General features: G+C 35.9%; 1 protein-coding gene across 1 annotated transcript in view; it reads left to right on the plus strand.

Moving 5' to 3' along the window:
- The window catches only part of RORB (RAR related orphan receptor B), a 138,112-nt gene that overhangs the window by 76,149 nt on the left and 33,985 nt on the right, over window positions 1-27,978 (plus strand). Inside the window, exons 2-3 of the mRNA XM_015849152.2 lie at window positions 22,957-23,042; window positions 27,370-27,511. Of these exons, the coding sequence (XP_015704638.1) occupies window positions 22,957-23,042; window positions 27,370-27,511 (228 nt within the window). The remainder of the gene's footprint in view (window positions 1-22,956; window positions 23,043-27,369; window positions 27,512-27,978) is intronic.

Raw genomic sequence — 27,978 nt, forward strand, 5'->3', positions numbered from 1 at the left:
TCAGGAAAATATGAATATTTACTTCTTGCTAAACAAAAGAAATAAGGATTTGAAAAAAGAATTCACGTATTCAGTTTCTATCAGACAGAAAGCATGGGAAGTATATTTAAGGATATTTTTATGTATGTCTGTTTTAAATCTGTAAGAGCATTGAGAAAAGGAGATGATAAGTAGAATGTCAACGTACAATAAGGAGTTAAAGCGCTGGGAGTCTAGCAGAAAGGTATCATAAGCTGGCTTTTGGAAAAGGAGACTGAGTAGCAAGCAACAGTGCTGAATTCGTTTATTATGAAAGCAGTAAAGGATAGGAGAAGGCAAAGGGAAAAAAGAACTCTAATCCAGACATTGTTCTCTAACCACTTGTAGGCACCATGATGGAGGAAAAGTTTCAAATTCTCCATAGCTCTACACAGGAAAAACATGCAATCTATACCTTTTTGGAGGAAGCCAAGCTGTCAAAGCTTGTAATCTTTTGAGATACTCAGTATCACACATATTTAATTGTGTGCACCCTGCTAAGATTAACAATGGAGGTCTATAATAAAAGAAAATCATGATCATAATAGCTGTTCTCAATTCCAAGCTAGTATTTCCTTCTTCATCAGCTCAGTGTCTGTGATCCTATCTAAAATACCTCTAGGTGCATCACTTACGCAAGGGATTCTAAGACCGCATCTTCACATATCATTTAAATTTCCTCAAGTGAGTATACCAGTTTGGACCAAGATCATTATCTACTATTTCCTATGTAGGATGGACAAATAATGATTGCTGTTGGTGCAAATATAGGCTAATAGATAGCATATCCTTGGAAATTCACAGTGCCATGTGACCTTCTTTCTTAGAAAATATAGTCAGCAAGTGGCACTGAGTTCTGGCTTCCGGTCTGTCCTTGCTCTGTTTTCTAGATGCCTTTTCTGACACTGACTTTTTTATATGAAATCCTGCTGAATGTGGTATATGACAAGTAATGATACAAGTATGAGAGACACAGTAAACCAAGGCTGTGAATCAGTGCAAACCTTAGACATGAGCCATCTCCCTTTTGCTTGTTTTCAGTGATTTACTTGTGTTTCAGTTATTGAACACTATCTCTGTCAGGGTATAAAATTGCTTACGATTTGAGCCTTAAGTTTAGGTCAATTTTTTATGTATTTCCTGTTTTGTTTTGCTTTACTGAGATAACAGACATTCTTTTTGCAGAGGGGATCATTTTGGAAGTTACCCAGTAAGGATTTGTATTCTCATAGTTAGTTACTGATTTTTGACAAAAGGTAGAGAAAATTTTAGAGTCACGGACTACTAGTGTTAGTAGCAGCATTTGAGATACCCCTAAGCAAAGAGCCTGTTGTTAAATGTAATGTCCCTAACTTTGTATTGAGAAAAGAGTGCATGAGTCACTGGAAGTAAGAAGATTCATATTTTCTCCCAGACATGTCTTCTTTTTGCATGCTGTTTAAAGACTGAACTGTATAAAACAGGATTGACATTATGTAATTACTTGCCTCTTACACTGTGCTAACTCAATTTGCCTTTCATTCCCAGGTATTTAAAAGACCATTATTTTCCCATCAGACTTTACTGTCTGCCAGTTAAAGCTTTAGATCATTGATGTGGAGAGGGAACTTTGTTATAAAAGGTTTCAGGTAGACATATTGAAAACATCTGTTTTGAATTGCTTTTCTTTCTTCTTTTTCTTTCTTCATTTCTACATTTATTTTTAGCAGATATAACAGTTCCCTGACATGTTTAATAAAGCTTTTTGTTATTTTTTTAGTATTGTTTTGCAAAGCAAAATATTTGTGTCTGAATGACAGATTTGCTTAACAGTAATTGCTAAGAAAGTAAGAGGAAAGGCTTCTAATGCTGCAGGACTTTACATTTCTTTTGCCTTCATTGATCTAAGAACTGAAGACACCAAATAGGAAAATGTTAACCTGGGCTGCACCTAAAATAGATATCCTTAGCATTATCCTTTTCCCTTTACCTAGTTAGATAATTCTTGGTAGGATGCAGCTTTTCTAAGACATGCCATGAGAAGTCATTAGTGTCCAAGGGAACATGAGGTAGGGCTGGTTAATAATCAAGTGGATAACCACCTGAGTTGAAAATTCTGGTGCTATCCATAGTTATTCACTGTCATCTTGAGTAATAAAAGCCATGTTAGTAAGGTCTCTCTCTTGTACAATAATTTGAATTCAGGTCATTTTCTTTCCGTCTGTGTAGTTATGGAAAATGGCTGCACTTTTGAGGTGCAGAAAATCACAGTAATTACATTTTACATGAGAACTGTGCAAAGGGGCAGATGATAGAAAGTCATACAATTTCCCCCCACAGAAAAAGCACTTGTAGGGAAAAGAAAAATGGATAAAAAGATCATTATAAGCAGACCTGAGTATACCATCCAATTAAAACATTTTTAATAGCAATGCCATTTCTGACAGCTATAATATGATTGCAGCTCAGTACTTAAGAATATGACTGTATCTTCATACTTAACTTTAATAAGTAAAATTGTTCTGCTATTTAACTTTTTCAAGCAAATTCATTTAAATTTTTCAGTCACAGACTCTAGAGCAGAAACTCTTCCACCCTCAGACAAGTAGACTTGTCTTGTTTAGACAAGTATCAGATTTAATATTACAGGAAACACATATTTGATTGAGATTTTCTAACCAAATTTTGTCATGTACCATATCTCCTTTGGAGACAGCAATACTGCATCTAATCATTTTCTTGTTTTCAATAAATTTTATTTCTTTTATTGTCTTCTAGAGAAGCATACGTAGCCCTAGGTCACAGAACCGCAATAGCAATGAAAAAACTCCAGCAAGAGATTACTCTTCTACTGGTAGTTTCTTTTCTTCTTACACTTTCTAAGATTCTAAGGACCTGGGATTTGTTTCTAGGATCAAGATTCTAATCTAGGACTCTAAGATGTACTATTTCATTAGTGTGTTAGAAACTATATTTGTGATTCATTTGGTATTGCTCTTTCTTTTTATCCTGTAGATAGTGATAGACTCTGTCAGTTGCTCAAAGAGGTGAGGACCTCTTACTAAGGGTTCTTATTGTGTCTTCAGAAAGAGCTCCGATGCATCAGTTCTAATATACAATGCAAATATCCCTAATTAACAAAATGTCCCCAAAATTCTGTTTGGTTTACATTTTACATTTCTGGGTCTTTACTGCTGTTTGAAGCTTAAAAGCTATTGTGCTCTGCCTCTTTATGTGGCCACGTTTCTGTTGTGGTTGTCATTCACAGACACTAACTGTGAAGTGTGTACAAACAGATTCTGTTTTCCCTTGTAGTTTTAACCACAAACTCTGTACAGTTATGCTGAGAAAGCAGTATTCTATTTAGTCCTAATGAAGTAGCAGATAGAATCATAGAATCATAGAATCACAAGGTCTGAAAGGACCTACAAGATCATCTAATCTAACCATTCTCCCATTACCAATGGTACAACAAGCCACTAAACCAGATCTCGTAGCTCCTCATCCAGACACCTACTGAACACTGCCAGGGATGGCGACTCCATCTCCTCCCTGGGCAGCCATTCCAGTGCCTGACCACTCTCTGAGAGAAAAAATTCTTTCTTATGTCTAATCTATACCTCTTCTCATACAACTTGCGCCCATTTCTTAATGTCCTGTTTGTTGCCTGGGAGAAGAGGCCAAGCCCCTCCTCATCACAACCTCCCTTCAGGAAGTTGTAAAGTGCACTGAGGTCTCCCCTGAGCCTCCTCATCTCCAGACTAAACAATCCCAGCTCGCTCAGCTGCTCCTCATGAGACTTGTGCTCCAGGACCCTCACCAGTTTAATTGCCCTTCTCTGGACACATTCTAGATATGTACATTATTTTATGAGAAAACAAACAAACAAACAAATAAACAAATAAAATAGATACTTCAGGCAGAGATTTTCTCAAAAAAAAAAAAAAAAAAAATGCAAGAAGTCACTTACACTTGGTTCCAGAATAATCCATTCACTCTTTTACCGTCATTCTGATGCCATTTTGTTGATTAAATGAATTATGAGGAAATTTGTTAAACTTTCAGAATTAAATTCTTTATGAGATTATCCTAGACACACACCTAAGATATTTACTTTGTCTACTCAAAATTTTCAGTGTGACTAATCTACAAACACATGGATCCAATAGTAAATTACTGACTTGTCATATCCTGTGGAGGCATTTAGTAATTTCATACAGGTTTACCGTCTTCACCTTGAATTAAAATGCTGTTAGATGACAGTTGTCAAAGCACCAAAATTTCTGGAGATCTTTTTTTTCTTCTTTGGCCTTTATTTGAAGCATTTCATATGTGTCAGCAACCAGAAAAAAGCTGTCATACTGATCGCAGTGTCTCTGTACTCCATTTCATGCCATCCTGGAGGACTTCCAAGATTGATGCTAGCGGCTTTACCATGTGTTTGGAGATCCTATAGAAAACAGCAGTTAAAATATCAGCATAGTACACTGGCTGGTGCATCCTCATCCTCCACTACATTTCTATTGCCTGCCACACACATGACCCTTAGCTAGTAATTTTTTATTTTTTTTTTTTTAATTGTTGACCTGTGCATTGATTATTCACACACTGCACTTGGTAACAGAATCCAGTGCTAGAGTTTAGTAGAGTGACTTAAAAGCACTCACTCCTTCTGTCAAAAGTACAATTCTCATCTTCAGGGGTGCAATGAAAAGTGCTGACAGAGTTATTAAAGCAAAGTTCTGTGCTTGTTGTTTAGAAAGGTTTGATGTTGTATTCTGTATTATTAATGAGCACAAGATTTGAGATTAGAAACCCAGCAGTGAAGCTTTCTTTGTGGCTGACCTTGTAACGTGGCAGGCAGTGTTTCCATTTGTAAAGTATAAAATCTCCCTTCTCCCTCCAGCTGGATGTAACAAAAATTCATGAGAAGATCTCTACTGAAACAATTCTGCTGTGTTTGTCATCTTGCTCCACTGTTTCCAGTTTTTGGACCAGGCAGACTACAGGCACTCTTCAAAGGCAGCATTGCTGGCAATAAAATATGAAAGATACAATGCAATCATGACTAAGACAGTTTATTGTTTCCCTACAGTAGATATAGTAGATAGTAGATATATAAAATCCTCAGACTGAACTGTGCGTGGTTACACTGGCTTCACTCATTTTTTTAAGGTAATTGTGGTCATTGATGGATAACGAGTTCTGTCTGGTTAGAATTCCAACCAGACATTATAGAGTGTAATCCACAGTTTAAAGTGCACTGCGGTGCAGGAGGTAGAATCTAGTCAGAGTGCTTTAGGAGAGTAAAATCAAGAGGCTTCACTTCAAATTTAGTTTGAAGTATTGAAGACTTGGGCTTGTACAAACTTTAAAATATTTCAGTTAATGCTTAAAGTAATTACAATACTTGCTTAAGTCATTGTGGTTTGTTTTTTATTTTTCAAGACCAATTCAGTAAGTTCAGGAAAATGTCTTGTTGCTGCTTCTGCTGCTTTATAAAGAACTGAAGAGAGTGATTTTCTCAGGAATGACAAAAATTCAACCTTGGATGATTTATCTTAGCTTTTCTTGAGAGTCACAGAGGCTTGCATAAGCTACAGCTTTCATTAACAGTTCAGCCAGTATGGTCTTTGAAGCAGACAACAGTGATTCTCTTGCTCCAGAAAGGTCATTTGTTTATTTATTTATTTTCCTTATAGAGGCACAAAGATTCAGGTAAGTGAATGAGGCTTGTTTAGGGGATGCACGAGGAAGCAATCTTTTGTTCTTATCAAGGCTGTTGAGCCTCAAAACCAAAGCCTTGCTAAATTTACTCTCTCCATCCCATGTTTTGCACAGCAGTTCAACTGATATGTTTCTTATGATGCTACTGTAAGTATGGCCAGTGAGAGTCCACCAGAGTAAGATTTTTTCCTTGGTTCAAAGGGAACTCTTCCTTAATGATAACCACCAGCCCCCAATATGCTATAAAGCTGAGATCAGACAAAAATGTCAATCTATGGGAAGAAGAGATTATTAGAGTAAATGTGGCTGTAAAAGAGAGATGATAACATACATATTAAATATAAAATTATGCATTATTGCAATAGAGATGAGTGTTGTAAGGTTTTAATAAAGCTATCATTAAAAAAAATCATTTCTGTAGTTGGCCAAAACCTGGGACATATAGTTATTCATCTTTTTTTTTTTTTTAACTGCTGGACTGTATAATCCATACTCAGACTATAAAGAAAAAAAAAGTTGAATAAATTGGGCCAATATGTTCAACTGTCAAGGAATTTCTACTTTTCAGAAAGTGACAAACAAGAGAATACTAATTGGTAGTTCTAATCATAGTAAAACTAGCATGGTATTGGTGAATCATTTAAGTATGAAACATAACCCATTGACTGAATCTATCCAGTGCTTCAAATCTTCAGCAACCTGTGAATGCAAAGAGTGTTAGCTCCATGTCCAGAAGTTCTGCAATTCATTATAAATGTAGAGTGGAAGAAAATGCTTTGCCCAGTGTGAACTTTTGTGTTTTTTTCTGATGATCTCCAGTTATAATAAAAGTATGTCTAATGGCTCTGCTTTTATAAAAGAAAACTGCATTTATACACATATATTAAGCATACATTTCAGCAGAATAGTTCTTTTGACTCGTGATGGTAAACATGGACCTTGCTTCAGATTTCATCTGAAGGCAAATTAATCACTCAATGGTGAGCCATTGGTACCATGTCTACTATATTTTGAAAGTGTTTTTTTTTTATTGCATAGTTCACAATATAGCATTACAAAGGATCTCAAGGAGTACTCATGACCACTTTGGTTCCAAAAGAGCTCTGTTAGGTACATTTTTATGATACTGATAGTTACAGCCCCACTGGAAGTAGCACCACTGTGAAAATAGACTTGTGGAAATAAAGTTCCAGAAGCATAATAACTGACCCATCTTTTCAGGCAATAGTTGATGGCAAACAATTCACTTCAATGCTAAAATCCAATAGGGAGAATTTGACGCAAGGTGTAATGTGAAGTTTGAAATAATGAATACATGGGAATGGTTGCTTTGCAAAATCAGTAGCTTCCGAATCATTATTTGATAGTCTTACCAGGAAGTTTTGTGAACATCCAAATTGTGAAAGCCTAATATGCCTGATTTACTTCTTGGATTTAGCCCTTGATTTCTCCTATGTGTTCCAAAGAGATGCAGTATCCATTTTAAGAAACAGACTTTTTATCAAGAGGAGCATTTTGCTTCTTGGAAAGTGAAATGAGAAGTGGTGAGACAAATATTCACTCAGAACAAGTCTCCCAGACACTGCAAATTTTTACAGTCAAGTTTAATAATAGACCAGCTGAAAGTCTGAGGTCAGCAATTTCCACTTGGTTCAGAGTTACTATTTCCTACATGCCCATGATTTTCTTCAAATTTTCTATGGATAACCATCTAGTTCTCAGTTCATAAAGCTAATTCAATATGTTTCAAAGCTGTTAGAGGTCATACCAACAGAGGAAGTCTGTCACCCTAACGTTATAAGGTTCTCCAAAGATCCTTCTTTTCTGTACATAAAGGTATAGCCTCTGTTATCATTTCAGAAGTCCTTGAACTTAAAAAGCACTGCACAGTGCTCTAATTGACCTTTTATGGCATGCTCTCTTTTATTCTCTTCACCCATTCTAATGGGGGGACTCTTCACCCAGTCTCAGAAAACAAAACAGAACAAAAAGGAAAGAACCAACAGAATACCTTGCCACCTATCCTTTTGCTGTGATTCCCTTGTATATACAGCAGCCCTGATTAAAGCCCCTGGAATCTATATACAATTATATTGATTTTTCTTTAAACCAGGAGGTAGAATCACCATTTTTGTATCTTATGTCACAAGTGGAATAGAACTTGATTCACCTTGTTGAAATGTCCCCCAGGCCATGGAGACTTAGATTTACAGATCACAAGACTTCAGGATGCAGTAAGGCTATTCTTTTTGTTCTGTATCCACAAGGGAGGAAGGCCAACCTCCGAAAGGACATTTGCAAGGTGGATCAGAGCTTGCATGGCTGAAGAATATACAAAGAAAAAGAGAGCAAGCGGCATGCTCATCTGATCACATTCCCCAAGGACAATACCTACTTTTTACAGTGAAAGAGCAAAAGCTTCGTCTTTGAAATCATTCAGAGCCACCAACTAGAAACAGCTGCTCAGTTTCTTCTTGCTTTGGAAGCTGAGACCTGGGGCCTGAATATGCAGCCTTCAAGAGGAGAACAGTACAGTCTATGGCCTCTTTAATAACACTGTCTTCCTTTATTTTTTAACTGCAGTGTAATGAGGGAATAAATTTGATAGAGGAGCTGACCTGCAGTTAATATCATTTGACTGACTTCACTTACTTCAGCAGCTCTGCACCAGTTAACACCAAACGAGGTTCTAAACCTATAAGAGCTTGTACATATACATACACTCGTGTTTGTATATGTACAAGCTCTTATAGGTTTAGAACCTATATGTACAAGCTCTGAACTCGTGTCATTCCCTTTGCTCCCTAGACAGATGGATGCTTCTGTGATTTATAAAAAATAATAATAAAATAAAATAAAATAAAATAATAAATCTGGAGCAAGAGAAAAATATTTCTGTCTGTGGAGACATCTTGTTCCTGCTCTTAGCAAGAGCAAAGAGGCTGGGTAGAAGTGAATCCCACTGTACCTGCTTGGTAATCCCCATGTTTTTTAGTCCCTAAAATGAGGGCCAGATTACTCTTGACCCAGCCAAGCTATTTAGACCAGGCTTATCACTTAGAACAGATTTTACGTACACAGCTGGAGGACTCCATGAACTATCAACATGCCTAGGATGGCTCCAGAAAATTGTGCTCTCAAGTATTCACAGTCCTATGAAATACCCACAATATCCAGTAAGTTACCTCTTTTTATTTGAATACCTTTGTTTTTCAGGAGCATTGTGTTTCTTTATTTGCTTTTTCCTGTAGTACAATAGTCAGTGTCTGTGCAATAACTTTTGATGTTTATTTTCTTTCTAAATCACCTAATTCTGTGATTGTGTGTTACAAGATACTTGAAAGTGCAAAGCAAATTGGACTGATGAAAGAATTAACTGCCAGGATGTTAAAGAATAAGGTTGTATTTCATAGCATTAATTAGTCTCACATTCATGCCTTTCTTTATGTTAAAATTATCTCTCACAAACAGTTCTTACAGGGGGAAAAAAAAAAAAAAAAAAAAAAAAAAAAAAGGCAACTAATTATATGCCAGCCCTTTATTCAGATTCTCTCTTATTTCTGGCCAATCTCATAGGAAAACTTGAAAACTTTCTGGTCAAAATGCAGCTAGAAATGCATGGAAATCAGAGCCTGCAAGACTCTATCCTATAAATGAGTGGAGTTATCATTTTATATTTGTTCACCTCTTGTAGTTGTACTTCAGTGTCATTTTTTTCAGCTGAGTCAGTGAGATAAATTTTGAACACTGCGAATTTAGATTTGAAAAGTATGTTCTTTCTTTGTATTTTTTTTTGTAAGAGTTTAAATACTGCCATTTTCTTCTGGAACCAAAGAATTCTGAGTCCAAATTCTTCCTGCATCAATGCTGATGGAGGTGGAGTACCTCCTGTAAGACATACAAGACTACAATTTACTTTTAGGCTGGTACTCAAGTGCTGATTCTCAGTTTGAAAACCAGTATGCCTCTGAGTTGTTTCTTAGCACCAGTTTGATGTTAATTCCTGCATCAGATAGGTTTGTAATATTTGGCAGCACTCTATTGATTTTTTTCTGACTCAGGCAGAAATAATATTCAGTTACACGAATTAAAAAGGGGGGTAGAAAGAAAAAAAAAAAAACATGAATAATACCCCCAAAAAACCTTAAATGTTGTTCATTTCTTTTGGCCATTTCTTTGATCCGTGTTTTTTATCTGCAAGTGGTGTGTCTAATAGGGAACTGTAATATATTATGGAACAGTGAGACATAGAAATCTTGTTAAGCAATCACTACTTCAGCAGAATGAGATGCTGTTGCAACAGGAGGAAAATTATACACCAATTATTTATCCAGTCGAGAAATATTATGCCCCATAACATCAAAGACTTCTACTTATGAAATAATAGAGAGAAGGCAATTCCTGTTTTTTTAGCAAGCCAGAGAATTTTTATTTATCTGAAACACAGCAAGCCAAAAGTTTGGTACCTTGTTTAAGATTGATCCCACAAGATGTGATCCCACAGATGTTTAAGATGTGATCCCACAGCATCACATGTAGCCTACGTGACTGGTGCTTGGAACAGTCATGAAAAAAATAGCTGTGTAATGTTTGTGTAGATTCAAATGAGTTATTATAACTAACTAACTCATCCTGTTTCTTATTATCCTTCAAAGAATTTTTTCCTCATTATTGGAAAAATGTTTTTTCAGGCTGCCTATTCCCAGCTCATGTGTTTGTTTGTTTTCTGTACATCTAATCTTCAATATTCATCCTTATTTTCGTAAACTTTGGAACCCTCTCCAAGTTTTTACCCTTGCATCAGATTCTTTTCTTGAAAATTCCTCAACTTCTGTGTCTAATCAGAACTCTGAAAAGTGAAGTCTGAGACTGTAGCAATTTTGAACATCTTATTTCAATAGTAGGTAGGATTAACAATCTTCTCTATGTGTGAGCTTTACTGTGTATTGAAATTGAAGTCCTCTCTGTTTCATCTTTGACACAAATTCCAAGGGAATGAATATGCAAAGCTAGCAGAACAGAACTGCTAAAATCTGAATGTCTTATTCCAACAATTGCTTTCTGCAAAATGTTAGGACATGAGAAAATGGTGTAGCAAGAAAAGGTTACCTTGAAGTGAAATAAACTGACAGAGCCGTCCTAGCAAAAAGGCCTGGGAATGTGTAACAGGCAGGTAAGGGAAATTCTTTCTGAGTGCAAAGATCCCACAAAGACTAATGTGTTAGCTATCTTGTAACAGTACTTTCATTTTATGTCTTCTTTCACTTTCTTTTTGACAGAAAGCCTGTGTAAAACTTGTGGTGATCTGTGTTTGTCTACATCAGCTTCTGCATCATAATATATATGTGTGTGTATAAATATATATATATTTATAAAATGTATTATCTGTGAACAAGGCTGTGATACTAGCCAAGGGTCAACATGGGAACCTAGAAAAAAAGCATTGTACCAGGCTCTGACCAACTATTAGGAGATTCATAATAAAACAAAAACTTTCATGCCCCTAGAACCTCTATCTTACTCCTACATTACCTAAATAGCTGCACAAACCAAGGTCAACTAGAATTCATTTGATGTTACTTCAATGAGATAGCTGTCCAAGAGGTGCAGTTCAGTCAGGTCTGTCACATAGTGTCTAGGAACACTGTGAAGAAATTAACATTTTATGTCTGGATACACTTAGGTATGATACATGTATTATGTCACGAGGTGTTCTTTTTTAATCTGTAATAATTTTATAATCTTATATCTGATATTCTAATTTTGCATCTTTTTAATATTCAATTGAAATGAAAGCAACTAATAGCAAAAGAAAACTGAGATTAATGTGCCAAATTTCCAGAAAATAAGTATTATTTTAAAATGACTGGGCTGCATTAAGAAATGCGTTCTATGAAAAGATGGTATCAGAATAAAATATTTCATTACATAGTTCCTCAAGCAGTCTTCCTCCCTTCTTTAATGAAATGGAACAGTCTATGCCTTTAGCACTTCTTCCACTTAATCTTGTTAATGCAGTCTGTTAAGACTCCATTTTTGCAGCAACACAGGTGTGACCACATAGAGAACACTCTTCTGCACCTAGGCATCTTATTTATTTACTATAAAATGTGTGATATTCAACACAGAATAAAAACTGAGGCAACGGGTGAGTTCAAATATTTTTCTTCTTACTTTTTTAAGTCTGGTATTCCCATGAAAAATAATTAGGAAAATATTAATCACACCATACCAAATCTATGCTTGAGAAAACTCCTCTTTTACTAAAGATTAATTCTTCCTACTGTGTTAAAAAATGGCAGATTAAATTGGTAAGTAGACAGTTGGGAAGTATAACATTTTTCAGACTGCAACAGATGCAAATCCAAGAATATCTCCAGCTGATTTGATTGCTATTTAAAAAATAGAGAAAAGATTTTAAATAAAAATGTGTAAAAGTGAAAATCCATAGTGGTGATAAAAAAATATGGTAAAATTCAAGAAATTCTAAGCAGAGAACACATCTGAGTTATTTCATGCAGAAATCAATTTTATTGTTTTACTGTTGCTGTCTATACATCTAATCATTTTGCCTTGTAGAAGTTATATTGTGTCTAAAGGATGGGGGAAGGTGTTATAAAGAGAGAGATCCAGAAAAAGGGATGGGGAATTATTCCTTTGATTGTAATAACTGTTACGTAAAGTCCCAAACTGTGTATGTTAGATCTTTTTGCTGCACTTCTGCAATTCCACTTGAGTGTGTTGAATTACTCCAGATTTAGTTAGCACTACTCAGAACCAGAATCGTTACCAGTAGAAACTCACTTTGCTGTTCCTTCTTCCTTTTGGGCCTTTTCAGACTGATGATCCTGTCTTGAAAGAAAAAATAAAAAATAAATAAAAAAATGCAGAGAGAAAGTAAAAGCAACTCACCCATTTTTAAGACAACTTTCTCTAGTGAATCATGGTCATTAACAGAAGTAAAGGAATAAACTATTCTTATGCATTCTTCCCTCCCAACTTTTCGTTGAACATTACAGTTAGCTATTTTGGCAAGAAGATTTAAGCTCTGACACATTTCACATAAAAAACTGAATTAATTAGTGGTTTCTTAGGACTGAAAATATGCAATATATTTAGCTTACTAAAATGTTTTAGTTTCTTAAATTGCACTACATCTTGTGGTTTGCCAAAATTTTGTTAATTAAAGTATATGACTGTAATAATTGAATCGGACTTAATTTGTCTGAAGATACCTTGCATAAGTCATTCAGAAAGTAGTACAACTAAGAATTTTTAATTACATTTGCTTAATAAATTTTCAAAGATTTTAGGAATGAAACTTACACAGAAATAGGACTTTTGAAGCTCAGAGGGGGTGGAAAAAAGACACAGATGTTGACAAAAATCTCACTTGTCAAGGTGCAAAATAAACCTTTGTGCTTCCCTTCATTCTGATTTGCTATTCTCACACCTTGGTTTGTAGTCCATAGTCTGTCATGATTGATTATATACTTTTTTGCTGCTTATTGCTGGACTACTTTATGTGCTGTGCTTAATTTTCAGGATTTGCTAAAAGAAAATACCAATTACAGAAATGTAATTATTGTGAAATTTACTTCCTACAGTAAGTGATACAACTGTAATAATTCATATTGGAGATTGTATATTGAGGACATTGAGGAAATGATAGTTAAATATTTAAATTATTTTGCAGTCATGCATACTCAAGGAAATATAGAGGGGTGTTAAGCTAGTTATAGTAATGTGCTATAGGCCATCAGCTATGCTAATCTAATAGGTATCAGGCTAATTGATAAAGCATAAGTAGTATTTTATTTTATGTTTTGTTCCCACAGCAGGATATCTTTAGTATGACAAATTCCCTCATTTTGAATCATTAATGGATGTGAATATTTTTTCTGTGTGTTCTCACTAGCTTAATTACACATAGAAGAAGGGACAAATGTAGAAATTAAAAATTTCCAGGTGTATTAGTAACTACTGAAGGTACTTCAAGAATGCTTTTAAGTCATTTTAAGTAACATTTTTTAATGTTGTAAAGTAAAATGCCAGACTTGGGTGCAGTGTCTGCTGAGGTATTATTACAGGTAACTCTAACAATAGTTTATATATAAATAAGTGTATTTACTTTTTGAAGGTTCATTCTGAATGTAAGAATTTTGGAACTTGCTATGTATGCTACTGCATGCAACAGTTTCTGGGCATTCAGGTGCTTTTTTGTCCCTAGTATGGTTGAAATTTTAAACATGCAGTTTTTTTGTGTGAAAATTAACATGGCAGTAATTATCTGGCTGTGTTTTAGGTTTGATTTTTTTTAAATCTCAGCCTCCCTTCTTACTTTTTCCATTATTTTGTTTAGAAAAAGTAGACCATACCTGAGACCTCAATGAAAGTCAGTATATATTTGAACATTCAATACTACTGAATGGTCAAAAAATGAAGCAATGCTTGGTTATTTGAGTGATGAGCTGCTGTGAAAGGTAAAATGCTTTTCTCTTCCAAGTATCACATAGAGATATTTCTGTTTCTATTATAATTTTAATATATTTCTGGCATTGTTGAACTTAAAAATTTCCAGAAATAATGATGTAGTTACTATTTGAATCTATACTGTTATCTTATCTACCTATGCTCACAAAGGAAAAATGTTCTATGTTCTCTGAGTGTTCCAGAATTTGTAGGAAAATTTTCCATGAAGTAAAATATTAGAAACAAAATATTCAAGAAGTGGGATGATAAAAGACAGTTCTGACCCAGCTGGCAATTTCTCTGAAACTACACTCTGAAATCCAGCAGCTCTAATTTGTTTGCATTCATAGAGTGAACAACCCTATTAAATCCTTAATCATATGCACTACGGTGTAATATTGCACTTCTACCACCCATCCCACAGGATGTTGCTGTTTCTTTTAGATCTCCAGCTGTGGTGTTGCTGCACGTTTTTGTCTCCTTATCAGCAAAAGTGCATGGGAAGCAGTTCAGAAGATAAGCAGTAGTGGAGGAGGAGTTAAATAGGATTATACTTGAAGCCTCCAGTTATACTGAGGCTGGCTTCAGTCTCTGGTTATTGGCACTTGAGTCGTGAATGTTGAAAATGCTGAGTGCCAGTTGCTTCTGTGGCCTGCACTGTACAGTGGTCCTCCTTTCACTTGGTCACCATCTGGATGTGAGAAGAATAAAATTGTGTGATCTCACAACGTTAAAACACAAATATTTCTCAGTCTGTTCTCTGAAATCTCTACGCTGCAGGGCTTTGTGCCCGCATAGCACTAATCTCTGTATATGTAGTGTATAACAACTGAGGTGTGGAGGACTACACTAAAATTTCAATGGATGAAATAGATCATAAACATTTCCTTTGCCACCTGGGCTTTCCCTTGCAAAGTCCATTTATCAATTTATTCAGGTAAAAACAAAAAATAAAGAAGAAGAAGGAAAAAAAAAAAAAAGTGGATAGATATCTGAAAAAAATAAAGACAAGTAAGGAGGGAAAAGAATTGTTTCTGCTAAACTGCTGCAATATTGTAAAGTGTGTAAGGAAAACACTCTTAATTAATTAATTAATTACAATAAATAGATTGTCGAAAATACAGTGCTTCTGGAAAGAACTTTGTGTATTCTCTGTACAAGCTGCTTTTTTTTTTTTTTTTTTTTTTGTGAACAAGTGCACATTTTCTCTGTAGAGAATTTCGTAGAAAAACATGGTCATCACTGTTCAAAGTACCATTCTGACCAGCTTATATAAACACTGTCTAAAGCTGCTGGAGATTATTTGCAGAACATTGGATCTGATGAGCTCAAATGTAAGATAGCTTGGGTAGTATAATATTTGGGATTACCATAATAATCTCTTTAGGGAAAGTGTGCAGTATCAGCAGAAACATTGCTTGAGTCTTTGAGGGAAGTAGAAACTGTACAGTAATAACTCTGCATTTATTATATACTTAAATCTTTTGCTGCAAATAAAGCAAGTTTCTGAGCTCTCCAGAGGGCCTAGGCTGGGCCTTTGAGTATTTAATTAAATATCTCTGATTTTAACTCACCTAAGGAGTCCAAATTGTTGGCTGGCAGCTTGTTTTTTGTTGCATATTAACTTGCTTTACTGCAACATCATCCTTTGAAGTTACACATGCAGTTTCCATGCATATGAGATACCAGAAAAAAGAATGGATTAATGGATATATTAATGGATTAATATAGAAATGTTCATCAGTGCAGACTTACACAGCACAAAATGAGTCAAACTTTACCAGTCCTTTGAGCCTTTGTGACTTTGCTGAGCACAGCTACTCAGCGGTCAGACTTTTGACCTGTAGACTCTGGGAGATGAGTCGATTTTCATATTTTTGAATCAGGTGACTAAGCTGTACTTGATCTTTGCTTTCCATCATTGCCTTGCACAATATACAAGGGGTTCTGCTTACCTTCTGCAACCTTCCAGCTTGAGAACCAGACAGCGTCCCACACGCCCCAACCACTCTGTCTTAACATCATCAATTCTGCTCAAAACAAAGAAACAAAAAAGTCACAAAGAACTGATAATCCAAATTACATGTATGTCAAATCTAGAATGACATTGTTTCTGTACTCTTAAAACCCTTATGGTTCTCTTCCTCACAACCGTCTTTGTTCTTTAGAGAATCATCTAGCATTGCATATCTTGCAGCTTTTCTAGTTGATTAGCATAATGAAATTCTGCTCTTAGCAATTATTCTTAACCGGCCTTAAGCCTGAAGTCTCTTGCTCCTATTTCAGGTGAAATAAAAAGCTAGATGCCCAAAATCTTTTTTTTTTTTTTCTAACAAAAACATCTTTGAGTCTAATAAAAGATAATATGTCTAGCTAAAAATCTCCTCTCTATACCTAAGTCATCACAAATATAACAAAAAATTACTGTGCATCAATTGTTAAATTACACTGCTAGATCCATTGTAGTTGCCCTTCAGAAAGAAAATAAATGACATTTAAATTATTATTATTATTATTATTATTATTATTATTATTATTATTATTTTCCATGTAATTTCAGATTTTCAACTGAATGTAAAGACAATAAGCAGAGACAGTTTTTTCAAGTTTTATCCCAAAATTGGTACATAACAACAAAAAAAAAAATAAAATAAAAAGAATAGCTTATACAAGCAGTCTGGATATTGCCTTTAGCTCTAAAGCAGCTATAATAATGTGAACTCATTTTATCTGTCTATTTCAAAGCATTAGACAGTGGTCTCTAAACACTATTATGGTCATGGTAGAAACAGATACAAAATGTCATCTAAAATATAGTTCCAGACTTTGGTTATAAATATTTTTTTTATCACATATGAATCCTGCAAGAAGGCTGATATGTAGCACCTTATTTTCAAACTCCAGAACATTTGTCTACATACATTGTAATGCCATTTTCTAAGGTATTATCCTGACTATTCCATCTAAAAGGAAATTTAAGTCCCACAATAAGGATACACATTTGAACTGTCTGCTTGTTTTATCCACTGGAAAACAAACAAACAAACAAACAAAAACAGATTTTTTTTTCTTGAAGTCTCTTCTTTTACAGTACTCTTTAGAATAGCCATGCATTAAAGGCCTGAGCTGATCTGTAAAATAAACTGATATGCAATTCTGTGCTTTTTGTTTAGTGATGTGGGTTGTTTTTTTGTTGTTGTTGTTTTGATTTGTTGTTTGTTTATTTGTTTTTCTCCATGGTACACCATAAAAGAGGAAGGAGAAAAGAAAATGTGTCATGAAAAAAACCTTCCAAGTGACACTATAAGCTAAATAAACTTCAGCTGAGACTGTGAGACCATGAAAGAAATCAGACATGACAAGTGTGTGGATTTATGGGAAAAACAATTTTTTTAGCAGTAATCTATCACTCTGCTATTTTGAGTGATGATCTGTCAGTTTTCTTAATATCTAGCAGCCAGGGCTACCACTTTCCTTGAAAATTGTGATAAGTTCTTACAAACCGCGTATAGATCAGTTCTATCATGTGTACTCCATGAGATGTACAGTTACATAAGTATTGCTGCTTTTGGGGCATCTCCATGTCTCCACGTTCGAGCAGCAGGACTGACAGATTTGAAAATCATCAGCTTTGCAGTAATGCACTGGGCTGGGTGGACCCAGCAGTCTTCATAGATGGCACAGAGCCCAGAGTCCAGACTTGTATGTCTCACTGTGTATAAATGTTTCTATTTTACGAAGCAGAGTGATCATGTCTGCTCGCTCTAATGGGTCTTTTGTGGTATGGCTGACAGCAAACATGTAACTACAGACATATTAATTAACATTACCTAGTATTAATTAGCTGACTTAGATGTTGTTAATGATGTAGCTCTCACTGCACTAGGTACAGCAGAGGCTGGAAAATGCAGCTAGTATCCTCAGCTGCACCTCAAGTAGTGCTGTAGATAATAGCTAATTTTGGAGGCAAAGAAGATACCAACTTTTACTTGACAACATTGTTTGTAGTAAAAGCTTCTATTGGTGGTAATATGTAAGGAAAAAACTTGTCACAGATGCCACGATGGAAAAAGCAAAGGAGCTGGCAACTATATGAGAACAATTAATGTATTTCATTTGAAATCATTTAGGGATACAAATATAAAAGACCTCTGGGTCAGTTTATCCTTTTTTTTTTTTTTTTTTTTTTTTTTCCCCAAAAGAACTCCTTTTGAGATTTTTGGGAAAGCTTTCACTGGAAAAGGAGCTATTTTTTAAATATGTATTTATTTTTTACCACTGCTCTGATTAGCCTTGAGATTTCAACACGATTCCTCCTGTATCAACAAACTATGGAGAATTAAGTTCCTCGAGTATTTAGCTGAAATGCAAGCTTTGTTTTTTTCTTGTCAGACCACCTATCCATGTAAACAGCAGTTTTCATAAATATACTGTAGACCTATTAGTTGCCCTGATGAGTTTTTATTTTGTTTCATGAGGAATTCAGCAAATAACTGTAACTTCTTGATTTATTCCTGATTTCACCACAATAGCAGTACTGGAAATCTGGTTATTGCCCTACTTTCAAAATAATGAATTTTGTGCTAGTGAGTAAATTTTTTTCTGATAATGAAGAGACAAATCTTTAATCCTTTTTCTCTTGGGGCACTGTATGACAAAATAGTGAATGTTTCATATTTAAAGGGTTCATTTCAAATGTATGAGAGGGATTTTGTATTTACTTAATAGAATTCTGCTCTTCCTGTTGTCCTGAGAAAATGAATTATGTTCCAGGTGGTAAACTGGTGTGTGTGGATTATTAATACTTGTCATGTAGAATTAAATAATTTTCACTGCTGCTTTCCAGTTTGTAGGATATCATATAAACTTACAGGAAGTTCCCAGACTAAGTGAACTTTAACCTTAAGGATGAAGTACAAGATGAATATCACAGAGAGGAAGGACAAGCCTGTGGTACTGATGAGAAAAGTTACAATCTGTGATAAGGAGCAATCACAATGCAGCATGTATCCAAACATTATTAATGTTTTGGGTGATGGTGGTTTTGCAGACATTTATTGAGTGATACATCTCAAGACAGGTTGAAAACTGAATGTGCTTGCTGAAAAACTGAACAAATGGGCAGTTGAAAACCCGTGTTATTGCTTGAAAAAGACAGAAGCTGTTTTTCTTACACACATTATTAAAGTAGATGGATAAGAAGGCAAGTGGAAAGGCTTTAATAGCACAGATTAGTAGTTTTGCTGTTATATACTTCCTCATTTTTTGAAGAAAATAAGTTGTTTCCATATGCTGCTGGAAATTATCATTATGGCAACTTCACAATTTGTCAGTTCCCTTTTTACTTCTGTGTTCAGGAGTCAGTACTGAATCGATGTATTTTTTACTTATGAGAAATTCAGAAGTGAGCTTCTTATTTCATAACAGCTATACATATGATAAGTATATGCAGTTCCCTAAACTGTTGCCCTTAGAGGAGGAAAGAAGAAAAACAAAGCTAAATTATAATTGTCTGAACAAAGATACAATGTGAAAATGTGTAGTAGTCCCTGACAATCATTAAATCTGCAAAAGAAACCTGGTACTGTGGGTGTTAATTACAGTAATTCAAGATGTTTTGGGGAATACAGTGTCTTCTTTTTCATCCGGCCTGTACAACTAATCACTCTAGTTTTCTGTTACGAATCCTTAAATTGTTCTGCTGTCTTATGAACAAAAAGAAATATCTAGCAAGCAACAGCAGAGTCTACTTTTCCAAACTTCCTGAAGTGTTTTCTCTTTACTAAAGATACTGTGTTTTCTGTGAGCTTTCTATGGAGGCCTGGCAGCAATTTTCTAGAGATCCTGTACTTACTAATTTATAGAATGGTTAATTTTGAATAAGAGTTTGAATTAATTGATGAATCACAAGCCTGGAGTGTTTATTTCATATTAATGGAAATCCAGAGCCATCACATTTAGTGCCTTGATCCAGAAATATTTACCTCTAGTGTAGTGCTTATAATTGCAAGTCACGTATGGAATTATTGATTGCTCACAGTAATGAGCACTCTGCTAAATGCAATGTGTGTCACAGGATCAATAATTCTGTCTCTGTTCCTATCACTTACAAACAGTATATGCAAGTCGCATTAAAAGTACCTACACACTGTTTTTATTTTCTTCTTCCCACGTCATTACTTTTCCTGAAGATCTCATCTTGTCACAGTAGTCTCTGCTTCTGACATTGACATATGTCTTTGAACTTTTGTGCATAAAGCAGTGCAAGGTCCCAGAGCCTAGCCTTGCACCCTCCACATGACTCTCAAGCAGAGACCTGTGAGTAGTGGCTTCACCTGTCTTCTGAAAAAGCAGTACCTGGAGTTGCATGTAGAAATGTTTTAGTTACTGCAGTGGGAATAAGGGGAAAATTACCAAGAAGCTGAAGTTACGTTTTATGCAGAGTTTCCTTTGTTTTTATGTGTTATGCTTGGATGGCTTGTGTACATTAGCTTTTTAAGAAAGAAGTAAATCTACCTCTCTTGGTCTGCAAAAACAAAACAGGATACAGAAACTAATCCCAAAACGACAGATGACATAGACAATTCCATTTCTAAATATGAACTTTCTTAAGCTCAAGGGCAGCCAAGATTTCTGCCTGGGTTATCTCCACCTAAAATATATTAACAATAAATTGCATTTCCCTACAGTAAAATTCATCTTATACATCCTGGCCTCTGGGCAACTGAAAAAACTGGTTTGCTTGTCTAAGCTAATATTTACTTTTCCTAGAAATGTGCTTGATCAGAGAGAGCATCTCAGGAAAGTGAGCTGACAGTGGAAAACAGAAGTTTCTTATGACACTGATAAAAGACCCTAATTCCTCCTTCCTTTGGGGCATGGTGTTTCAGGGGAATAGTTAGTGACTTATATAGCAGAGACCTTTAATGTTCACCTTTAGTGCTTACCTACTCTAAGTAATTCCCAAGGAATGGGGGATGCAATGTACCTTTCAGTGGGGAATGTGATGACTCTGCAAGATTGTTCTGAGATTTGGTTCAAGGAAGTCTAGGAAAGAACTCCTAGAAAACTGGTCTCCTGAAAGGAGTAATAAACAGTATGGGCAAAATCCAGACTGTAATGGTACAGTATTCACAACGCAACTATGCTTAGTGCATGTCTTATTTAGTGCTGTCATTTATGAGTATTCTCCAGCATTTGCAGACTGTTTGTGTACCAACTGATTTGAAACATGATGCTTGTTCTAGGATGTACTTATGAATTATTATCTTATTTCCCTGACTATCAGTCCATTTTGGAGTTGAACATATTCAACCAAAGTACTAAGGGCGAGCAACTATTGTCCTCAAGGTCACCCTTACCATGCAAGATCTCACCCAGGGTGCCCAAATATTTGATGAGTGACTAATGTTGCAGTAAACAGAGGATAATGTTAACCTGAGTATGGAAGATACTGTTTTGGTTTTAGTTGAGATTGAGTCAATTTTCTTCTTAGTAACTGACCTGATGCATGTTTTGGATTAGTGATGAAGATAATGTTGATAACGCACCAATGTTCTGTTCGTTGCTGAAACCTGCTTGCACTGAGCAAAAGATTTCTCTGCTTTTCATGATAATACGGCTAGGTGTGTGCAAAAATGTGGGAGGGGTCATGACCATTAAAGCTGACACCAACTGAGCAAAGGATGTATGCCATACATATAAAGTTGTGCTTAGCAAAAAAATGCTGGGGGAAGAGAAGTAGGAGAGGGAGATGTTAGGAGTTTCGGTGTTTGCATTTCCAAGTAACCATTACATGCGATGAAAGTACGCTTTCTGGAAGTGAATAACATCTGCCTGCCAGTGGGAGGTAGTGAATGAATTATTTTTCTTTGCTTGCACACACAGCTTTTGCTTTACCTATTAAACTGTCTTTATCTCAACCCATGAGTTTTCTCGCTTTCACTCTTTATTCTCTCACTCATCCAACTAGTGAGCAAGAAGCTCTTTGCCTGTCTACTGGGGTTAAACAACAAGTGATATCTACCAGTAGTACTAAGCAAGCATGATACTAGTTCCAAGTGGTGAAAGAATTGAGGAGAACAATGAAATCTCACAGAAGAAAACAAGGGATCTGAAAAACATGCAGACTCAAACATTTTCAGATAGCTCCTGTCTCTCACATCACACAGCCACTGTGTACTTAACCTCAGTCTGTGGATCTTACCTACCTCTGCCCTTACTCTCAAGCAAATAGCTTGAAATGATTGAGAGATTAAGTGATCATTTACAAGTTTGTCTCTGCCAGTGAGACTGTTATTTGTGAATGTTTTTAACCCATAATCTGAAGGATATGAAAACTTCATCACCTCTGCAGGTCTGAAAAATACATCAAAACATACCACATAAAACCACCTCAGCAAAATGAATAGTAAAGTCATGAATATTGTAAAAGTGTAAGCAAGAAGAATCCAGATAATTATTTAGAATTTCTAATGACTGTCATTAGCAATAATAATGATTAAATTAACAAGTAAAAACAGAAGAGAAGAGTATGAGGAAAAACTAATCATGAGATAGCTTGAAATGTTGACAAGTTATGTGGATAACAGTAGATACATAATGTGAAGCAATTAAAATCTGCCAAATCAAAGCATTCAGAAACACACAGTACAATAAAAAGCAGTTTCATATTTTCAGGGGAGGGGGGAAAGATTTAGTGTGAAGAAAGAAAGAAACGAAATAGAATTATATACTCAAAATGTTTGTCTTATTTTACAGCACAAATTGAAGTGATACCATGCAAAATTTGTGGTGATAAGTCCTCTGGAATACATTATGGAGTCATCACATGTGAAGGCTGCAAGGTATGAGATTTTAATACAGCACAGTCATCAGCATCTGCATTAGCCTCAGGCATCTGCGTGTTTAATAATACACTCTTACACTCTTTCAAGCAAGTAACACCAAAGGCCATAAAGCCTGCTGCTTATATACATGCATTTCATGCCTAATTTTCCTGGTTTCTCTTCTTTTCATCAAATAGCCTTTAGAGTTACTTCCTCTTTTGAAACATGAATTAATCTCATCTGATGCAGCATAAGTGCTGATAAAAAGGCAGGCAACTTGAAGTCACACATGTTAAATAAGCTTGAGAACTGGATTTGTTACCTTGTTTCCTATACAGCCTGAGCAGCATTAGAAGTTGATGTGATATCTCAGTTCAAATCTTAAAAGCTTACAGGTGTCAGTTTAGTCCTATTTTATACACTTTGTATTCTCTGCAGGCCACTGCGATCTCCAAAAGGAAAAAAATACCTTACATTATGACATTATGGGTAATGTAAAAGGATCCTTTGCTTTCTTTCTTATAGACTTCAGCACAGTGGAATTGTTTGGAACAGAATGCTAGACAAAAAAAAAAAAAAAAAATTAGCATATTATCCCAGACATCAGCTCAAATATCTCTAATCAGACACCAAGCAAACACAAGAAAGGTTTTTGTTTACAATTTTAGAAAGACTCTGTGCCTTTTTTTATCTAAGGAATTGCTTATGGAACACCAGAATTTTATAGTATATATGTTGGTATTATTTTGACTGTAACAGCAAAGCTGTAAAGATGAAGGGCAGCATCTCCTTCTTGTACGTAAAAAATCCCAAGCCTGTACTTTCAGAAGTGGACAGATAATTGCAGAGTGAAATGGAAAGTCTCTCCATACTTAATGCTTTAAGATATTTCAGAACAACTGAAAAGTCTATAAACATTTACAAACTCATCCATAAACTCATTCACAAAACAATGCATTTAGTGTCAGTGTGTTAAGAAGGAATATATTCTCAAAGATCTGATTTCTTTCAGAAACTTTAAGGGTGTTAAATGAAAAGCTTACCCTGTGACACTGTCTTTTTGTGAGACTGGACTGGAAATAAGCATTTTCTTACAACAATTACATGAAACAGGACTGTACTAATTGATCTAATACTTTAATATTTGAATAAAAGTTACAGGAGAAAAACATTTGGAGCAGAAAAGGAACATCTTGACTCTATATCCAGCTTCCACAGTGCACTGAGGGGTACAGTCTCCTGTAGATGTGATCAGGCTTAATTCTGACCCTTGTGTGTGCCTCAAGGAGAGACAATACCCTTAGCTCTATGTGGGGACCACTTATTGAGATAAAGAGCTTTTCTTCCAATTAGAGCAGTTTAAAATCTATGAGTTTTGTGCCAGTTTTGCAGTATCGCATCAATTAGTCTAATGCTGTTTTGCAAGCTTCTTGTGAAAAAAAGATGTCCAGCCTTCACATCAGGCCCAGTGGAGGCCATCTCCCTCTGCGTGAGCTCTCTCTTCATTTAAGCACTGTCTCAGGTAGTGCAACACTGCTCCTCTTTGCCCAGCAGTTAAATAAATCTTTGTTCATCCCATATACTAATAACTTGTCATTTCTAGCTCCTTTTGTCTGAATGCATTAGAAATCTGAACTAATTAAGAGGAAGAGTATTACAAAGTAGGCCAGAAGGGCTTTCACAAGACCGCGCACATTAAGCCAAGCACCAGAGGGCCTCAGCGTTTTGGGGAATGGCATTGGAGGATTGCACTCCCGCTGGCAATGCTACAGACTTTCTCTGTCCTTTCACTCTCTGTCTATGCATTAGTTCTGCCACTGCAAATGCATATCGTAAGAGCTTAAGGGGCATTGTAAATGCTACAGCAGTTACATACTGCACACCTGCATAGGCTGAGCAGTGTGCTGGGCCCACTAAAGAAAATGGTGGCTCTGCCAGCAGTCACCAAGGAAAGAACAAAACTGAAAGACATGTTTCCATCCCAGTGTCTCTGTGACCCCTTTTGGTGAGAGGTCTCTTGTAATCCACAGCGCAGCAAGGATCTAGAGGACAGTTTAAGAGGCCATTCCCTTCTCAGACTGCCAGTGATGGATAAAGTGAACTGTTTAAGATGCAGAAAGACTTCTAGTCGGTTCTGAGAACACTGGAAGACTTGTCTTTCTGTATGTCCTTTAACTCCTCAGTAATGACTTGTGTCCCGCTTCTCCAGAACAGCATTATTCCCAGTAAATATAACTAATGTTATGTAAAAATCTTCCAACATGAAATGAAAGGTTTCTCAGTAAGAAAGCACTTAGATCTTTGCTGAAAGAACAGAGCACAAAAGTCTCCTTGGAGAAATAAATTACCTGCTGTAGATTAACTTCATTATGTAATCCTTGATTTTTCCCTAAGAGGAGCAGTGACTGAAAAAAACAAATTCTTGTAAGAGATCGAAGTTAGTGGGGAAAAAAATACAAACAAATTCTTGTGAGAGGAGATCAGCCTTAATAGATAAAAACAGTACTATGTGATAAGGCATAGTTGATGCTAGGTGGTTGTGTGGGTTATTTTAACATAATTTAACTCATTTGTTCTCTCGAATCCATATCACATAAGAGCTGCTAAAATCTAAAGCAGAAAATGTTCCTCACGTCAAAAACAAAATTGGCTGTAAGGTTCAACAAACAGATAAGAAATATCTGCAATTGTCATCCATCTAGCAGTAACATTAAGCTCATCTCCACTGCTAAAAAAATGTTTGGTCAACTAGGATCAGGTAAGTCCACAATGAACTTTTCCTGAGAGCTTCCCTAAAGGATATCCATGCTCTTAACCATGCAAATCATAAACCTTAATTTAATAGTCACTGCACAGTGTAATCACTGATAAAGCCAGCATGGGCCAGATGAATTAAGCTTCTTTGGGATCATCGATTTCAGGAACTATCACTGCTGTCTCTTCAGTGGAACATCATGCTTATTGCACTCTTACTGACATCTCGTGCCACCCTAATTTGATTTTCAGGGACTGAAGAGGGATTACAGGTGCTACCTGTAGCATGGAAATCAAGCCCTGTGACAACATCACCCTGTTGTTTTCCCACTCCTTCCCCCAGAAACCCACAGGAGTTGTAAATCCCATCCCTTATTAGTATCTTCTGTCAGCCTGAACGAAGATAACAATGGTTTTGCCTGATGAGTGCAGTCAGCGCTTCTTTTCTGACTCCACTGAGAGCTGTTTACAAACCAACACGGAAAGTCACAAGCACTTTGGTGTCACTTCTGCCAGTGACTAGTTTAAGTACAGTAATGATGCTTTCCCTTCATAGTTTCTTGCAGCGGTTGTGCTATCCTTCATCTCTCCCACCAAACAGCCATGCAATTACTTTCTTCTAAAGCTGCTAAGTTTGCCAATTAAATTATTTTCTTTGTTTTTTCTCCCTCACTCTCAACTCACTGATCCTCTCATGCTTTATTTTACAGGAAAGAAAAGAGAATTATAAAATGCTTTCTCCCTGGTTTCATCTTTCTTTTAATTTCTGCCACTTCATTTCATTTCTACAGAAATAGTACCTCTTAGTGCTGTTTGTAGTGTTTAGGAGCTCATAAATCATTACATGTTCTCACCCTCAAAAATTTAGCAAATAGGCCAGCAACAGGCCAGACAAACCCTCCAGGATATAGAGTGTTGAACTATTTTTGATAGATTAAATGGTTAATGTTATATTCCATTGATATGGAAAATATCTGTACTTTCTCATGGTAGTGTCTAAAGGTGTTGCTTTCTCCTTTGTGTGTCAGATGTACCTGATACAGCCATTAAATCCTAGTGCTTTTGTAATGTTTGAATTTGAATTACTTTTCACTCCCAAAGTGTATGGGCTCTCCAGATCAGATCAACATTTGCCAGATTAAATTTAACAGCAGACTTCAGCTTCTAATCCTATGTATAGCCAGTGCCGGATGTTAGAAGTTTCTTTCAATAGATGGAAAATAGTCAGAAAAAGTACTTTAATGTTATCTGTTTACCAATGCTGACAAGCTTTTCATCTGTGAGGTGCAAGAATTAGATGATCCATGGTAGTTATTACATAATAGGAATATATTCTGTAACTCTTTATTGTTTGTCCTTTAGCAAAGTAGTGTTAGATTCTTTACTGAACAATTACAAATCCTCCTTATGAGCAGTAAATGCTCTTTAATTTCACTGTACAAGGCTAGTGCATCTGCAAAGTCCTAGCAAAAAATAACATTATGCTACATGAGAGCTTGCATGGCTGTGTATGTGTGCATGTGTGTGTGTGCATGTGTGTGTGCACATACCCACATGGTAATACTCCTTCTCTCTTCCTTGTCGCCCCTAGGGATTCTTTCGGAGGAGTCAGCAGAACAATGCCTCCTACTCCTGCCCAAGGCAGAGAAACTGTTTAATTGACAGAACCAACAGAAATCGTTGCCAACACTGCCGACTGCAGAAATGTCTTGCCCTGGGAATGTCTAGAGATGGTAAGGAGTCAGATTCCTGCTTTATGCCTAAACATTTGAAATTCTTCTTCTCTGCTGACTTACTTAAACTCCCTGTAGATTTCTAGAAAAAGAGAGAGGAGAAGCTCCTTGCTTTGTAACGTACACACTGTGAGACACAGATCTTAACAGTGGAAGCTATTTTCATGAAGAGGGTGGGAAGATAGCAAAATGGAAAACAATGTTAGGTTAGAAGGGAAATAGTTGGATAGGAACTGCATTGTTCTGCTCAAAATCACGAAAGTTATCTATGGAGAGAAGGATTTGTATTCCAGTTTAGACAACTTTTTATATTAACAACATTGGTTATACTGGTTATACACACCACAATACTGGTGTGAGGAAGCATCCCTTTCCTTGTGATCTCTAAAGATCTGTGACTGTGAATAGGCAGTTTAAAAAAAAGAGTACACCTTGATAATATTAAGGTTTTTCAGCTGTTTATTTTA

This window comes from Coturnix japonica, chromosome Z (assembly GCF_001577835.2).
Source record: "Coturnix japonica isolate 7356 chromosome Z, Coturnix japonica 2.1, whole genome shotgun sequence".
NCBI classification, from domain to species: Eukaryota; Metazoa; Chordata; class Aves; order Galliformes; family Phasianidae; genus Coturnix; species Coturnix japonica.